Genomic DNA, 18712 nt, shown 5'->3' with positions numbered 1-18712 from the left:
GCATGCTGTTTCCTCAAATATCATATATTAATGCATATATATGGAATCTAGAAAAATGGTACTAATGAACCTATGTGTAGGGCAGCAGTGGAGACACAGACAGAGAACAGACTTGCGGCCACAGTTGGGGAGGGAGAGGGTGGGGTGAATTGAGACAGTAGCATTGAAACAGATACATTACCATACGTAAAGTAGATAGCCAGTGGGAATTCGCTGTTTGATTCAGGGAGCTCAACCTGGTGCTCTGTGACAACTGAGAACAGTGGGATGGGGTCGGGGGTGAGAGGGAGACTCAAGAGGGAAGGGATATATGTATGCTGCTGCTGCGGCTGCTAAGTCGCTTCAGTCGTGTCTGACTCTGTGCGACCCCATAGATGGCAGCCCACCAGGCTCCCCCGTCCCTGGGATTCTCCAGGCAAGAACATTGGAGTGGGTTGCCATTTCCTTCTCCAATGCATGAAAGTGAAAAGTGAAAGTGAAGTCGCTCAGTCATGTCTGACCCTTAGTGACCCCAAGGACTGCAGCCCAGCAGGCTCCTCTGTCCATGGGATTTTCCAGGCAAGAGTACTGGAGTGGGTTGCCATTGCCTTCTCCAGGATATATGTATACCTATGGTTGATTCACATTGATGTATGGCAGAAACCAACACAACAGTATAAAGCAATTATCCCCTAATTAAGAAATAAATTTTTTTAAGTAGTTTCCTGTTTCTTCCTCCTTTTCTTGCAAATCAAAACCACAGTGAGATATCCCCTCACATTCATCAGAATGGCTGTCATCAAAAAGACCACAACTAACAAGTGTTGATGAGTATGTGGAGAAAAGGAAACCCTCATACGTTTGTTGGTGGGAATGTAAATGGGTGCGTGGAAGACAGTACAAAGAGTCCTCAAAAAATTAAAAATAGAATTATCATATGACCCAGCAACTCCACTCCTGGGTATATATCCAAAGAAAATGAACACTAAAAGATACACACCCCAATGTTCATAGCACTATTATTTACAATAGCCAAGATACAGAAGCAAGCCAAGTGTCCACGGACAGATGAACAGATAAAGAAGATGTGGTACATATATACAATGGAAAACTACTTAGCCACAAGAAAGAATGAAATTTTGCAACAACATGGCTGGACCTGGAGTGTTCTATGCTTAGTGGAATAAGTCAGACAAGAAAGACAAATACTATATATTATCACTTATATGTGGAATCTAAAAAATAAAATGAATATAACAAAACAAAAATAGACTCACAGATAAAAAAAACTAGTAGTTACCAGTGGTGGGGGGGAAGGGGAGAGGGGCAAGACAGGGGTCAGGGATTCAGAGATACAGACTATTGTGTATAAAATAAATTAGCTGCAAGGATATATTGTGCAGCACATGGAATATAGCCAATATTTTATAATAACTTTAAATGGAGTATGTACGTGCTCAGTTGCTCAGTCATGTCTGACTCTTCGAGACCCCATGGACTGTAGCCCGCCAGGCTCCTCCATCCGTGGAATTCCCCATGCAAGAAATACTAGAGTGGATTACCATTTCCTACTCCATTAAATGGAGTATAGTCTATAAAAATTTTGAATCAGGATGCTGTACACCTGAAACAGAATAGTGTAAATCACTATACTTCAATTTTTAAAAATTAAAAACAAGTAAAGGTAATGATTTTTAAAAAACAACAAAAAAAAGATCCTGTTTCTTTAGTCCCCCACCCCCATCTTCCACTTCCTGAGAATACAGGAATCAGAGCCCTATGGTAGATAGATATGTAATTAGTGAAGGCCCATGGATTTCTACAACATCATATGAGCAATCGTCTGAAACCGGAGTCCATCAAAACCTCCGTCGGCTTTATTCCCCAGTTTAAATAGCCAAAATAAAGCACTGGAAATGAAAGAAAGCTCTAACCATTTCTGAGCTCTGAGAAAATTAATTCTTGGCAAAAAAATTGCTTGTCTGTGGGAAGAACAAAGTGCCAGCTGGTAGGTAGGAAAGACTCCAGGTAAGAGCCAAAGACATTTTTTTTAATCAAACTTAATTATTAATTGTACCTTTAGACCCCACCTTCTAAAAGGATTAGATCATTGCTACCAGGAAAGGGAATAATATGTCCATGATCAAGGAGAAAATGCAGGTACCTCTTAGAAGTTAGGAAGGCTAGGTGATGACAGCAGAGGAGGGCAGGTAGGACCTAGGAAGGTGGCCAGAGAAAGAACTGAAGCCATCCAGTGATTTTCCACAGGAGAGAAATATCTGGTAGGACCCAGGGGACTCTTCCAAGGCCAAGGCAGGCAAAGGTCTCCCAGGTCCAGGCAGCCATCAACATGGGCCCATTCCCGGTCCCAGGGGAACACCCACCCCCCCGGCAGGGCCGGGTGGAGCCACAAGTCTGAGCAGGAGCTGCTCCTGAGAGGATCATGACCACAAAAGTGAGACTCAAACCACCAGAAGGGTTCAGCTTAGCTGGCCAAGGCTAGCAGGAAGCCTCATTTTCCCCTCAGTTTGTGTGTTTGCGTCTGGAACCTGCAAGACTTCCCCCGACAAGGCTAGTTTGTGAAAAGAGTGAGATTCCATTTCAACTGATACCCAGGTCAGTGGGATCCCCAGCAGTGAAGCGCCGCTGCCTTGTCACTGGCACCTCAGAAAGCCTTCCGTTCCGTGATAGTTGCTGTAAGTGGAAAGGTCCAGTTAAAAAAATACCATGGGTGTAAATGCTCCTAAGCCCCCACTTCCACTCAGTGCAGGGGAGGACTAGAGGTGAGGGGATTTTAAAGGTACTTAGTTTATCAAAATCCCTTGTCTCCTGAGAAATATTTGAGCATCTCCAGATCAGTGGGAACCTGACAAGAACACAAAGCATCTCCCAAAACAAAAGGAAACACAGGGTTTTCCGAATTACTTCCTGCTCTAAAGCAGTTATCGAACTCCTGTTAGTTTCCAGGTATTATTTTATGAAAGAATCCTGAAAACAGAAACAGACCCACAGATCTTGAAGTCAAACTTTTGGTTACCAAAGGAGGAAAGTGAGGGAAAGTGATGAATAAGGAGATTGGGACTGACATATACACACTGCTATATATAAATATATATATATATATATACACATTTATATAAAATAGATAACTAATAAGGACCTACTGTATAGCACAAAGAACTCCACTCAATATTTTGTAATAACCTATATGGGAAAAGAATGGATATTATATATATATATAATAATGGATATATTATATATTTTATATATAAGAACAGATATGTATATTATATATACATGTATATAAGATTCACTTTGCTATACACCTGAAACAAACAAGACATTATAAATCAACTATACTCCAATAAAAGTTTAAAAAAACAGAATCCCCAAACTGCTGTAGATCAGATCAAACACAAGTCAGGGAAGAGCAAATTTTTCTGAGGGAGGAAAGGAAGGAAAAGATAACTCCTGGAAAAGTGAAGTCAGCAAGAATTAGAGGATCTTCATTCATCTCCTCAGTCCTGGGAGTTGTCTGCCCAAAGGCAGCAGCTGGTTTCCTCTGACAGAACAGATTTACTCAGTGGTTAGCACAAATCTATAGACCATCAGGTGATGCCAGTAATAGTAAATCACATTACCCTTTAAAACTCACCATGCTATATTCAGGCATGCTACATGATCTCATTTAATCCTCGCAATCACCTTAACATGTTTAATCTCAATCCTAGCTGGCCCTCAGAATCACTAACAGAGACTTATAAAAACAGATGCTTAGTTTGGCGCCACCTCAGATCTACTGGCTCAGTCCAGGCCTGAAACCGGAACATGGGCATGTTTAGAATCCCCGCGAGTTTAACAAGCTCATGCTCCAAACAACTCTTTCTGCTCCCAGCTCCCCTTCTCTCCCCCTCAGCCTTGGGATAACACCCTCACGGGTCAGAGAAGAATGTCAAGGCTGGGTGAACTATTAACAGCTACCTTGAGCTCACCTTTACTCAACTTGAGAAACCAAGGTAGCAGCCTGGTTAGGAGAGGTTCTCAGGATCGCACTCTGCCCATGGTTCTGCCTGACCTGCAGCACAGGAGTGTGTGGCAACCTAAAGCCTTTGCCTCTGCTTCCCACCACATTCTAGTTCTGACACAGGCAAACAGAATCCAGCAGATGAAAACAAACTTTAATAGCTCCCACAGGCTCTTTGTTCTGTGAATTAAGTCTGAGGGGACCCTTTCCAGCCCCTCTAAACCTAACCACCTTAAGAGTTGAGGTTGGGACTTCCCTGATGGTTCAGTGGTTAAGAATCCGCCTGCCAATGCAGGGGACAGGGGTTCAACCCCTGGTCCAGGAAGATTCCACATGCTGTGATGCCTCTACTGCAGAAGCCTGCCTGCCTTAGAGCCTGTGCACTGTGACAAGAGAAGATAGCACCATGAGAAACCCAAGCACCACTATGAAGAGTAGCTCCCACTTACCTCAACTAGAGAAAGCCGCATGCAGCAACAAAGACCCAGTACAGACAAATAATTTTTTTTAAAAAAGAGTTGAGGCCATTTCTCTTCCTCCATCATCCGATGGGTGGAAACCTGAGTTCCATTCCTGTCTGAGGCCAAACAACTAGATTCTCCAATGAGCATCCTGGAGTACATGCAACTTCTTTGGGATCATGAACAAAGATCCCTCAAAATTCTACTGAACATCAAGAAGACATATTGCCCCAAATCTGATTTCATTTGTCCATGCCACAAATAGTTGCCTCATACTGTGGATGGTGATTGCATGCATGAAATTAAAAGATGCTTGCTCCTTGGAAGAAAAGCTATGACCAACCTAGACAGCATATTCAAAAGCAGAGACATTACTTTACCAGCAAAGGTCCATCTAGTCAAGGCTATGGTTTTTCCAGTGGTCATGTATGGATGTGAGAGTTGGACTATAAAGAAAGCTGAGCGCCGAAGAATTGATGCTTTTAAACTGTGGTGTTGGAGAAGACTCTTGAGAGTCCCTTGGACTGCAAGGAGATCCAACCAGTCCATCCTAAAGGAGATCAGTCCTGGGTGTTCATTAGAGGGACTGATGTTGAAGCTGAAACTCCAATATTTTGGCTAACTGATGTGGAGAGCTGACTCATTGGAAAAGACCCTCATGCTGGGAAAGATGGAGGGCAGGAGGAGAAGGGGACGACAGAGGATGAGATGGTTGGATGGCATCACCGACACAATGGACATGGGTTTGGGTGGGATTTGGGTGGACTCCGGGAGTTGGTGATGGACAAGGAGGCCTAGTGTGCTGCAGTTCATGGGGTCGCAAAGAGTTGGACACAACTGAGCGACTGAACTGAACTGATATGCAAAACACTGTTAAGTAGGTTGAAGGAATAAAGTAAAACACCACCTCTATCCTCATGGACTTTATAGTTAAATAGGGGTGAAGAAAAGTTTTAGTACAGAATGAGCAACCACTATGAGCAGAGTATAAATGCTATGAGACCTACAACATGACACAAATTAAGGAAAGCTTCGCAACTTACATAGGATTTGATTTAGATATTGACAACAGATGGGTAGGACTTCAATAGGACAGAAGTAGGAAAAGAATATTCTAGCCACAAAGAATAGTATGAACCTCAGGCATGGAAGTGGCAAAGTTCTTGGGGATGGTCAAAGAAGAGCTAAAACCCAAAGTGACTGAAGAACAGCCAACAGGAGAACAGCCAACACATCCTTTAGTCATGGGTGACAAGTTAGGCTGTAAAGGCCTCTAGTAACAGTCCAAGGGATCTGGCCTTAGTTTGGTGGTCAGCAGGGACCAAGCAGGGGCTTCCATGGCGGCTATTGGTAAGGAATCCACCTGCCAATGCAGGAGTCGTAAGAGATGCCTGGTTCAATCCGTGGGTCAGAAAGATTCCCTGGAGGAGGGCATGGCAACCCACTCTGGTATTCTTGCCTGGAGAATCCCGTGGACAGAGGAGCCTGGCGGGCTACAGTCCATAGAGTCGAAAAGAGTCAGACACAACTGAAGCGACTTAGCATGCACTCAGGCATGGACCAAGCAAGGCTTATAAGCAGAAGAAGGACAGGACCAGAGTTGGGCTCCACGGGTGGTAGGAGGGATGGCTGTTGTACTAATCCTCCTCACATGCAACCTGACCTCGCACCTCTACATGAGAGTAGAGGTGAAAGAGCTGGAGGAACTAGGGAGGACTAAGCCACACATGGTACTAAGTCTTCAATCCTGTCCTCTCAGATTTCTCCATACATAGATGGCCTCGGACAGGACAGGTACAAGAACACGGGTGTACAAAACACTTACTTACACTGACCATGAGATACACCAGGTCCCTGTGACTCTCCCTAATTACTGCCTGCCTCACTCACACAATCTTGTTGTGGATTTGAGAGGGTAACAGGTAGGAAGGCCAGAGGTCTCCAAGCGGCAGGAGGAGATAAACTACAAGTGGCAGTTTTTTTCCTTCTCTACACAAAATTAAAAGAGGCGCCTTTTAATTCTGTGTTGACTACACCTGATTCTGCCTTGAGCTAACTAATGCATTTTTCTTATGGAAATGTTTTTCTTAAGCTACGTTAATGAAACTATGTATTTGCTTTGGAATCTGCCTTTCTTCAAAATGCTTCTGCCTAAGACTAACTTTTTTCTTCTTTTCTCAAACCTTGAGCTGATAATGGCTTAACAAGCCAGTATTCATATCAATTGTTTTATGACCGGGAGATAAAACTCATATTGTGGGAGAGGGGCCTGATGAAACTCCCTCAGCCTTGAGGTGTCTCTCTTATCTGATTAACAGCTTTCTAACAGACATAAACACCTTGCTAAAAACTAGCAAGGGGGCATTCTTTCTGCTCCCTTCTGATGTCTACGTCAGAAGCTTTCTCTCTCTCTCTCTCTCTCTCTCTCTCTCTCTCTCTCTCTCTCATACTTTAATAAAATTCTATGACACAAAAAGCTCCAGTGGTCAAGCCTGGTTTCTGGCCCCGGATCGAGGTGCACAGAGTGGTCCATGCGCAGCTCTGTCTTCTGAGGTCACTGCCCCATGTGAACACAGCTGTGCTTCTGACTCCTCTCAGCTCTGAGTTGCCAGAACACCCTAATTCTGTGGTCATTTCCTCATTCTGTCTGCTTCCCCACAAGCAGTAGACTTTCCCTGGACTTATCACCCTTGCCCAGTTTTCTCCTGGGCTTCCCTCATGGCTCAGTCAGTAAAGCATCTGCCTGAAGTGCAAGAGACCTGGCTTCGATCTCTGGGTCGGGAAGATCCCCTGCAGAAGGAAATGGCAACTCACTCCAGTATCCTTGCCTGGAAAATCCCATGGACAGAGGAGCCTGGTGAGCTGAAGTCCATGGGGTCCCAGAGTTGGGCACAACTGAGCAACTAACACTTCACCCTTGATACTTTTTCTACTTCAAGCTTTAGACTCCCCGTCTGTTATGGACTCAATTGTTTCACTCCCAAAATTCATATGTTGAAGCCTTATGACTATTTGGAGATAGAGCCTTGTAAAGAGATAAATAAGGTTAAAAGAGGTCCAAAAATGTGGGTCTGGCATCTTTATAAGTAGACACAGAAAAGTACGTATGCAGAGAAAGGGCCACGTGAAGAAACAGCAAGAAGGCTGCTATCTGCAAACCAACAGAGGCCTCAGGACAAACCAGCCCTGCTGGCACCTTGACTTTGGACATCTAACCTCCAGAACTGTGAAGAAAGAAATTTTTGTTTAAGCAACAAGGGATTCTGTCATGTGGTATTCTGTTATGACAGCTAGGAGACTAATGCACCTTCCAAGTAATACTGCCTACTTGGACTGAGTGTTAGAAAGGAAGAAGTCAAAAAAAGAAAAAGACCCATAAGTTCATGCCTTGGTGACTGACAGACAAGTTGTACCATTAAAAGATGGTATAGTCATGAAGAATGATACGGCAAAGTCAGTTTGAGATGGTTTTAAATCAGAGGACTGAAAAAAAAGGGGGGGGAATTGAATATCTACTTCACTTTACACACAAAAATTAATTCAAAATCAAAGAAAAAATTAAGAGTTAGAACCGTTTCTTCTAAACTCTTAGAAGAAAATATGGGGATAAATCTTCAAAAGGTAAAAATTTTTAAAAATTAGAGGACTTGGCAGAACATCCTGCAGGTACACAGAAGTATGGACCTGGAGCTCGGGCAACAGTGGCCTAGAAGCCTCACAGCAATGCTTATGTGATGCCCAGGGGTATCAACACGAAAGGAGGGGAGCCAAGGATAAAGCCTTGGGTAATACTGATATCTAGGTGACAAGAAGGAAGCTGAGAAGGAATAATCAGATGGCCAAGATTTTACAGTCCAATCTAAAAGAGGAATTTCAAGACAACATAGTTAACAATGCAAAACCCTGCTAGGAGGTAGAGAATAAAAACAGAAAATGCCACTAAGTTTAGAAAATGGAAGTTCAGGACAGATAAGGGACTAAGAAGCAAGTGAACCCTAGTAAATAACAGAGGCAAGGAATACAGATACATCCTGAAACAGATACATGAGAGGATTGGGATAGCAGTTTGAGGGGGAAGTAGGGTTAGTGGATGGGTTTATTTTTAATGTTTGTATATCAAGGGATGATACAGACAGCATAGAAAATGGGTTTGGCCTTGATGAGATAGAATACTTCTACTGAGGCAGGAGAAGAGTGGGGAAAATGAGACAAAGAGGAAGATAAGGTCAACTTAATGAGACAAATGAGGAACTTTGAGAATGTGGACCATTCCACATTCCCCACATTCTCCACTGGGCCCCAGACTGATAAATTGGTGAAGGTGGCTAGGAGAGGAGTGTGGATTAGCAGTATTTACCTCCAAAGGCCACTGCACCAGTCTATCCTAAAGGAGACCAGTCCTGGGTGTTCCTTGGAAGGAATGATGCTAAAGCTGAAACTCCAGTACTTTGGCCACCTCATGCGAAGAGTTGACTCATTGAAAAAGACCCTGATGCTGGGAGGGATTGGGGGCAGGAGGAGAAGGGGATGACAGAGGATGAGATGGCTGGATGGCATCACCGACTCGATGGACGTGAGTTTGGGTAAACTCCGGGAGTTGGTGATAGACAAGGAGGCCTGGCATGCTGCAATTCATGGGGTCGCAAAGAGTCGGACACGACTGAGCAACTGAAATGAGCTGAGCTGATGAGGAAATAAGAGCCCAGCGTGCTGGATCTTCCAATCTCTCAAGAGAACTTAAAAGTCCAGATTTATGTGAAATGTCCCCATATTTAAAAACAGGCAGCTATTTCAAAGTTTTTAGAAAGGCTTCATGTAAAGTAAACAGAATTGGACCCCTGGGCTGGCAGTTTATAATCTTGGCAAAAAGGCTATCCAAAGCCTCAGCATTGTTTCACTGTAAACAGGCAACACGTTGAATAAAAATTTCTAAGTAACAACTTAGGCCAAAATATATTTTTTTCATTAGACAGATAAATATAGATCTCATGAATTTATACAAGACCAATCAGCATGATTTCTCATGGCTTTTTCTCACTATGTATTGGGTTTATCAAAAAGTTCGTTCAGGATTTTCCATAAGAGCCTGTGGGAAAACTCAAACAAACTTTTTGGCCTACCCAAGACATCAAGAATAAAAGAAGAAAGTGGTCACTTTTACCCCAGGTTGGAGCATGACATGTTTTAAAACAGATGGCTAGGAGGTGAGGGTTTCTATGTGTACAATGAGCCCTGCTGCTGCTGCTGCTGTCTCTTCAGTCGTGTCCAACTCTGTGCGACCCCATAGACGGCAGCCCATCAGGCTCCCCCATCCCTGGGATTCTCCAGGCAAGAACACTGGAGTGGGTTGCCATTTCCTGCTCCAATGCATGAAAGTGAAAAATGAAAGGGAAGTCGCTCAGTCGTGTCCGACTCTTAGCGACCCCATGGACTGCAGCCCACCAGGCTCCTCCGCCCATGGGACTTTCCAGGCAAGAGTACTGGAGTGGGGTGCCATTGCCTTCTCCGTAAAATGAGCCCAGCGTTTGTTAAAACGTGAGACTGTGAGGCTGGTGTGAATTGTGAGGAAGAGAAACTGCATGAGGGCTTCCCAGGTGGCGCTAGTGGTCAAGAATCCACCCGCCAATGCAGGAGACACAAGAGACTCAGGTTTGATCCCTGGGTCAGAAAGATCTGATGGAGTAGGAAATGGCGACCCACTCCAGTTTTCTTACCTGGAAAATTCCGTGGACAGAGGAGCCTGTTGGGCTGCAGTCCATGGAGCCACAGTCGGACACAACTGAGCATGCATGCAGCACTGAGCTACCAAGATGGAGTGATGGAAAAGATGAAGTGTTCTAGCTTCTGTTCTAGTTCTAGCTTCTATTCTAGTCTTCTGGCTGGGCAGGATGAATGGGGAGAGGAAGGAAGAGGGGACTGAGGAACAGTTTTGAAAATTAAGTGGCTGACATAGGAAAAGTCATCTTAAACAATGTTTAGGACAGAGTAGTTTCCAGTAACAAAAAGTCTAAACACAGGTACGTGGCTGACGTGAAGGGAGTTTGTTTTTATTTGTATCTTCCCTGAGCATTCTAGTCTGGATAAAGTACATTAGAAAGAACCAGAGTTTTAAAGCCAAACCCACTTTTTAATTTCATTGTCACCACTTGCTAGCTATGAGAACATGTGTGGCTTCCTTAATTTTGACCTGGAGATAGAAATACACCAGAAATAGGAAATGCACATGGATCAGTGCACCGGGCCAAGATCACTGAAGACAGATGGTCTAGAGCAATCTAAGCTCAGTGTCTGGAGCAGAGAAGCCCACTCCAGGTGAACCATATTCCCTGCTCTCTGGTGGAAGTCCTGAGTCCATGGGAATTCCGTTCCCTGTGATGACATTTGAGCAGTGTTTCTGATTTTCCTTGTGAAGCAGACAAGAGATTGAGTGATAGGGATGAGCAGGCCTCCTGATTGTCAGGTCAGAGATTCTGTCTCCTCACTCTGGACCATCTCTGCAAAGTTAGTTTTAGCTGCTGAAAAGTCAGCTGAAGATTTTGTTCCCCCATGAAATCAAGCTCAGATAATGAACTCAGATTTCCCTAAGAACTGTCATGTAAGACTGAAAGCTAGAGAATTACCAAAATGGAACCAAATGTCATGTGTTAAGGAGGTAAAAGATTCTGGGGAGCTTTTACAGAACTAAGCTGGCCAGAGAATCCAAACATCTGGAGAAAATGAGTTCTAACAGAAGTGAGTACAAGATAGAGCAGCCAAGGGACCCACATACAAGGGTGGAGAAGATGGAGTGAGGGAGTATCACCTGACATACCGAGGTGCAGGTGATCGTGGTCACCAGGGAGTGACTAGGGAACAGGTTCACTCACCGGACCAACATCACTGGATTTCCAAAAGATGAGAGAACGGATGTGGGATGAACAGCATTCTGCTTGGAGGGGGAAATCAGAAAGGGGCTGTGGGCAGTGACAGCCAGGTGCAATGACTACTGTCAGGAAAGAAAATACCCAGTGCTGTCTTCTTTGTCTTTCTCCTCAAATCTAGGATGCAGTGGATCATTCTATCAATACAGTAATCTACTGCCATCAGTCATGAGTGCTTTGGACCAACCATCTTATCTAGATAAGATGGAATAAAACAGGTACTCCATCTATTTTAGATAAGAGGAAAATAGGAATCAATGGTGCAGACAGTGTCAGACTGCAAAGAAAACACAACCTCTCCGTACAAGGTGCTTAGGTAACCAACACCCAAGGCGTGAAAAACTCAAAGAACAAAAACTGAGCAAGATAGTGGGGAATAATGTTTATTACTCCTGCAACTGTAGGAGGATGTTTGTATAACCTAGGATGTAACCAGAGAGTAAATGATTTCCGTTTCATTGAGGCATGAGGGGAAGAGAGGGCAGGAACTCTCGGCTAACATTCAAACTGAATGTTACTCACTTTACCCTAAAACTCCATGCTTGGTCTGCAAAACACTTTGAACTTCAGCAAGGAGAAAGCAACCTTCCCAGGAAGCTCAACCAGGCGTGTCCACACATGATGCCCTTGTGAGAAATGCTGCCTCTTCAGCATTTCTGTGTAATGAGTTAGACAAAGAAATCACTAGACTCTTTTTGGGCTTCCCTGGTGGCTTGGTTGGTGAAGAATCTGTCTGCAATGCTAGGAGACCTGGGTTCAATCCCTGGGTTGGGAAGATGCCCTGGAGAAGAAAATGGCAACTCATTCCAGATTTCTTGCCTGGAGACTTCCATGCTCAGAGGAGCCTGACAGGCAAGTCCACGGGGTCACAGAGTCAGACACAACTAAGTGACTAACACAGACTTTTGTTGGAAAACTACAACTGGTAGAGACTGGTGATGTTATGTCAGCACCTACAGACCATCAGAGAATCCTCTATAGCTGACAGCCCTGATCGTGGGCTTCTGTGCTGGGCCAGGTGTGTCTTCTTTCACAGCCCGCCTAAGAGCCTTGGGAGACACTGTTTCTTCCAACAACATAGAAGAAATCCTATTGTATCTCAGTTGGTTTTGACAGATGTCTCAAGCAAGGAGGAGATAAATGAAATTCAATTTCATCCTTCTTCAAAAATATTTTACCTAGAGCAGATTCAATATCTTTGCTGCAGATTAAGCCAGCTGGATTCCTCCTTTACAAAGCAAGAGCTGTGGAAATTCAAAACACTCCAGTGTATTAGTTTTAAATTAGTATCAAAAATAGGAAAATAAGTAGGGCTCCAAGATATGTTTTTGCTAACTGTACCTTCCCACTGTAAAGATTACTGTTTGGTCTTCAGTTCAGTTCAGTCGCTCAGTCGTGTCCAACTCTTTGCAACCCCATGAATAGCAGCATGCCAGGCCTCCCTGTCCATCACCAACTCCTAGAGTTCACCCAAACTCACGTGCATCAAGTCGGTGATGCCATCCAGCCACCTAATCCTCTGTCATCATCCCCTTCTCCTCCTGCCCCCAATCCCTCCCAGCATCAGGGTCTTTTTCAATGAGTCAACTCTTCGCATGAGGTGGCCAAAGTATTGGAGTTTCAGCCTCAGCATCAGTCCTTCCAATGAACACCCACGACTGGTCTCCTTTAGGATGGACTGGTTGGATCTCCTTGCAGTCCAAGGGACTCTCAAGAATTTTCACCACAACCACAGTTCAAAAGCATCAATTCTTCGGCACTCAGCTTTCTTCACAGTACAACTCTCACATCCATACATGACCACTGGAAAAACCATAGCCTTGACTAGATGGACCTTTGTTGGCAAAGTAATATCTCTGCTTTTTAATATGCTATCTAGGTTGGTCATAACTTTCTTTCCAAGGAGTAAGCATCTTTTAATTTCATGGCTGCAATCACCATCTACAGTGATTTTGGACTTAGGCAGCCATAAATTTCAAGTATGGGAAATTAATGAAATGTGTTCCAGTAGAGAAGAGTGCTCAGAGGCTGTGAATGATTCTTGTTTCTCTCTTATGATAAGGAATGGAATCTGCTTATCTTGAAATTCATTTGGCCTGCTGGCACTGAATGCCCCTCCCCCAACCCACCCATCATGAAGGATACTTTGTCCTAAAAGACAGGACTCCTTGTTGGAGTTCAAGGCCTTCCTCACTCTACTTGCTGATCTAAGAGTTCTGCAAGTTGGGAGAGAGACGAAGTCAATATCATGTGGAAACAAGAGTCACCCTTGGAGAAAGGATACTTTGTGCTGCTGACAAAACTGGTACCTGAAAATAGCCAAACTATCCTGAGGATTGGCCAGAATGAGAGTGTCTCCCAAAGTAGGTATCTTGCTTTTCTACTGAATCTGCATTTCTGCCCCCTGGCTTTTTTCCCTATAACTTAAAGTCCTCTGGCCTCTCCCAGTCACTGCCTCAAGACAAATTGCCTGGTCTTTCTTTCACCATGTTAGTCTCTAAAAATAACACTTAAGAACCTAAAATCCACTACAGATTGTCATACTGAGAGAAGTCAGACAGAGAAGGAGAAATAGCATTTGACATTCCTTATATGTGGAATTCAAAAAGAAATGATACAAACGAACTTACTTACAAAACAGAGAACAAATTTTTGGTTGCAAGGAAGTGGGGAAGGATAAGGGGAAGGGATAGTTAGGGAGTTTGGGAAGGTCGTACACACACTGATATATTTAAAATGGATAATCAAAAAGGACGTACTGTATAGCACATGGAACTGCTCAATTTTAAGTGGCAGTCTGGATGGGAGGAGGGTTTAGGGGAGAATGGAAACATGTATATATATGGCTGAATCCCTTCGCTGTTCACCTGAAAATATCACAACATTGTTAATTGGTTATACTCCAATACAAAATAAAAACTTAAAAAAAAGAAAAAAAGAACCTAAAATTCCAAACTCCTTGATCAGGAAGGCTTTGAAGCACAACATAATCAAGCCCAACTTTATCCCCCTCTGCTCCTCAGTGTCACCTTTCAGCACACATGTAGTCAACCCACACCCAGCCCGCCTTTTGCTCACCCCACATGCTGTGCCTGAAACACCTCCAGCCCCCACCCCCAATTATTTATTTATAGTAGGTCACATTTTTTTCCAAGTGGATGAATTAAAGACCTAACCATATTCAAGGCTCTGTTCAAATTTTAAAAGTGAAAGTGAAGTCGCTCAGTCGTGTCCGACTCTTTGCAATCCCATGGACTGCAGCCTATCATGCTCCTCCATCCGTGGGATTCTCCAGGCAAGAATACTGGAGTGGGTTGCCATTTCCTTCTCCAGGAGATCTTCCCAACCCAGGGATTGAACCCGGTTCTCCCGCATTGCAGGCAGACACTTTACCATCTGAGCCACCAGAGAAGCTCAAATTATAGGTCATATACAAATCCTTGCCTGACCACTACAGTCTGAAGGAATCACTCCAGCCTCTAAATTTCAACTAGAAAAGAAAATGTTTGTTATTTTTATACACATTTATTGAGCTCCTACTAGGCTCCAAGCACCAGCCTAGGTTACATTTTATGAGTTCTCACTTAATCCTAATGGTCTGCTTCACAAGAGAAAAGTCCCTGAAAATGTAAGCTGGTTTTCCATGGCTATTTGGATAAACAGCAGAATCTGGATTTAAACTCAGTTGAATCTGGGTTCCTCCCACCATCTGCCCAGCCTCCCAACCATGAGGGCTGTGTTAAGAAACCCAAGTAGTTAGACTGGGAGGAGGAAGGCATTCCAGGCAAAAGGAATAGCAGAGGCATGTTCACGAATCAGAGGGGTGGAGGCGGGGGTGCTTCTTTGGTAGCTCAGCAGTAAAGAGTCTGCCTGCCAATGCAGGAGATGCAAGTTCGATCCCCGGGCAGTGAAGATCCCCTGGAGGAGGAATAGGCAACCCACTCCAGTATTCTTGCCTAGGAAATCCTATGGACAGACGAGCCTCGAGGGCTACAGTCCATAGGGTAGCAAAAAGAGTTGGACACGATGTAGTGACTAAGCAAGCACACATGTTCACGAATGGTGAATCTCGGACCACAGCTGCCGTGGAGCTGAGTAGGAGCTATCTTTCATATTTATCAAAACTCCTCTCCACTGCCTGGGTTCCTTCCTTCCTTGGGGTCATGCCCATCATAAAACTGTCTGATGATCATCAGAATAGTAGCACTTAAGGTGCCAGAGGCACCATGTGCTTCTCCAGTCTCATTCTCGTAACATTAGGAACTAGGTGCTATTACACCCATTTGACGGGTGAGGAGATAGGTGATTTCCTCATTTCCTCATGAGAGTAAGAACACATCTGTTCTGTAATTCAGGTTTCTAATACTTAATCATTTAGTGACGATGCTCACCAGGCAAAGAGATCATCATGAAGGGCCAAGGAAAGGAGATGCTGAACTCTTTAGGAAAATATGTCTAGTTCTAGCTCTGCCTTGTCACTGTCATCAAATTCCTGCAACAAATGTGAAAATCCTTTAACCAAGATGTCCAGAGACGTCCATTCCCATTCTATCAGACTTAAGGGCCTCCCAGGTGGCACTAGTGGTAAAGACCCCGCCTGCCAATTCAGGAGCCACAGGAGTCACAGGTTCAATCCCTAGGTCAGGAAGATCCTCTGGAGGAGGGCATGGCAACTCAAACCAGTATTCTTGCCTGGAGAATCCCATGGGCAGAGGAGCCTGGCGGGCTACGGTCCATGGGTCACACAGAATTGGATACGACTAAAGTGACTTAGCACACACGCAGGCAAGGACCTTAAGTGCCTGAGAGAGTATCAGAGTTCTTCAGCCTCCTCCTTGATAAAAGCATTATCCAAACATACTGACTCTATTCTTATAGCTCTCTCCCTGCCACACTAACTTCCGTTTATCAGTGAAGCTAAGCATCTACTCTATGGCAGGTATTGTTCTAAGAGCAGGTAAGGTCAAGGTAAGACAAAGGTCAAGACCCCTGCTCTCTAGAGCTTAACATCTGCCAAAGGTGACAAAAAGTAGACAAGATGATTTCTGATGATAAAGGCTACAAATGATGAGATCTGGTGGTGAGGTGGAAGGAGGAAGCTGAATTTAAAAGCCATTCCTGGGAAGGTAACATTTCCATTCATGCCCAAATGACAAGCAGGAGCCAGCCTTCAAAGCTCCAGTATCTATCATATTTGGGGGGCTGAAAAGCACACCAGCAATCATCTAGTCTCAGCCCCTTACTGATAAATGAGTAAACAGAGACTCAATGAGATGATATGCAAATTCGTTGCACATTTTTAAGGACTTCCCTGTTGGCTCAGATGATAAAGAGTCTGCCTGCAATGCATGACACCCGGGTTTGATCCCTGGGTTGGGAAGATCCCCTGGAGAAGGAAATGGAAACCCTCTCCAGTATTCTTGCCTGGAAAATCCCATGGACGGAGGAGCCTGGTGGGCTACAGTTCATGGGGTCGCAAAGAGTCAGAACACTGAGTGACTAATACTTTCAACGAGATTAAAACACAAGATCTCCCAGCTGACAGCGAGGCTGCCCCACTGCTCCACGGGGCCTTTGGAGACACATATTTGAAATGTAAGCACATTTGTGGTTATGCTTGAACACATATTTCTAATTTTATTTTCAATACAGCCTTGGGGAAAAGATGAGAGCCTTTAATAGGCAATAAACTTTAGGCTCCAGTTGGCAAAGGGACTTGTCTAATGGCCTGTCACTAACAACTGAATCAAAGCCCAAGTTATTTGTATTCCAGTCCCATGTTCCTTCCCTGGGATGAGAAAGAGTTGTCTAACCAGTGGTCTATGAACGTAAAACATCATTACTAGCAACTTCATAGTTTATGGTGCAAAGAACAAACAAAAGAATCAAAGATAAGAACAATTTGCTTTGTCATAACACAGAGACTCAAAGTCCCTGAGTTATTCGCTGCAGGGAAGAACATGTGACTCCAGGTGACTAGACAACCATGGCCTGAGACAAAGAGCCCCTGTGCCTTTTGGAAATGGGACTGAGAGTTCATTTATGGGTGCAATGTTGCAGGAACTGTAACTGAGGAGGTGTATGTTCCTGCAGAGCCAGCCCAGACCAGGAATCTCCTCTGCTGGGTAGCCCCGAGACGACAGTCACACTTAAGTCCCTTGACCACTTCCGCTTAGGATATAGGTTACTAAGTAGTGGCTCCCAGATGTCCCTTCCCACAAGAATCATCTGAAGGGATGTTGCAGAAGGAAAAAAAAAGATTTTTCATGGCCTCACAAGATCCAAAGAACTAGACACTCCAGAGGGTAAAGTCTGGGGATCTGTTTTAAAATTCAGTCAGCCTAAAAATCCACTGACTTTTCTTATTTCTCAGAGCTATAATGTGATAAAAAGCATTTTTATTTTCCAGTGAGAAAGTTGTTAGGTTGTATCTTTTAACAGCTGCTTCCAAAAGAAAATCTCTACTACCCAAAGCCCTTGAACAGTGGAAAGGTTCTGTGAGAGAAAGAATCTCCCTGGAAATCTGTGAAGTTTGTTGTCTCCCTCCCTCTGGCTACACATCAAACGCCCGTGCAACCCTGGGAAACCTTGCTCTGAGGGTCAGATTACCTATTCTCTTGTGAAGCAGACCCCAGACTGTGAGGGTCTGGCTGTCTCATGCACAGAGAACCTCAGAGTGTGGAGAATCCCTCACCCCCCAATCCCACCATCACCAAAGGGGCCTGCCTGGCTTCTTCCCCACCAGGCTCTCTTCTGCCCTGGACAGCCAGCTACTACATAGAAATGGAAAAAGAAAAAGAAAGAAGGGGGTCTCAGCTTAGGTGGTCAGGGCCCTCAGTCACGGGGACCCCGAGTCAGTTCTTACCTAGGTCCTGGAGGAAGAGGAGCCACTGGCCTCACCAGGCACTTCTCTCTCTGCTGGTGAGCTCTAGTTGGAACTCACTGGACTTTGAACAAAGGTTGATTTAAAAGCTGATATATTTAACAGGGATGTGTGGTCTGAGTTCAAATGACCTCTGTCCAGCTTGCTGTCAGCTGGCTGGGCTCTGAGCTGGGCAAACCTGGAAAACCCTCAGCAAACCCAAGGCTCGGGCCCACCTGCCTAGAGAGGGGCGCAGAATGGGAGGGGAGGCCAGCCAGGATGGAGGGGCCTTCCGCTCGCCTGAGCCACACCCAAGCAATACCCAAGCCTCAGAGCCACCACTGTCCCCCAGGCCAAGGGCAGCGCTGATCGCCAGCACCTGAGCACCCTGAGGTCTTCCTGGGGAGCAGTGCCTGTGCCACCTCACCCTTGGGAGGCCACAGGCCAAGAAGTCCCGGTAAAAGGA

At 44.7% G+C, this 18712-nt stretch overlaps 1 protein-coding gene across 1 annotated transcript in view; it reads right to left on the bottom strand.

The window, feature by feature from the left end:
* The window catches only part of PDZK1 (PDZ domain containing 1), a gene marked incomplete in the record, with an annotated part of 47637 nt that extends 29312 nt beyond the window's left edge, over positions 1–18325 (bottom strand). Inside the window, 6 exon segments of the mRNA NM_001034611.2 lie at positions 4317–4328; positions 12108–12112; positions 12115–12122; positions 12124–12127; positions 12129–12135; positions 18250–18325. Of these exon segments, the coding sequence (NP_001029783.1) occupies positions 4317–4328; positions 12108–12112; positions 12115–12122; positions 12124–12127; positions 12129–12135 (36 nt within the window).
* Between the last annotated feature and the right edge of the window lie 387 nt (positions 18326–18712).

Source organism: Bos taurus, chromosome 3, assembly GCF_002263795.3.
Source record: "Bos taurus isolate L1 Dominette 01449 registration number 42190680 breed Hereford chromosome 3, ARS-UCD2.0, whole genome shotgun sequence".
NCBI classification, from domain to species: domain Eukaryota; kingdom Metazoa; phylum Chordata; class Mammalia; order Artiodactyla; family Bovidae; genus Bos; species Bos taurus.
This window is presented reverse-complemented; position numbering and strand designations above follow the sequence as displayed.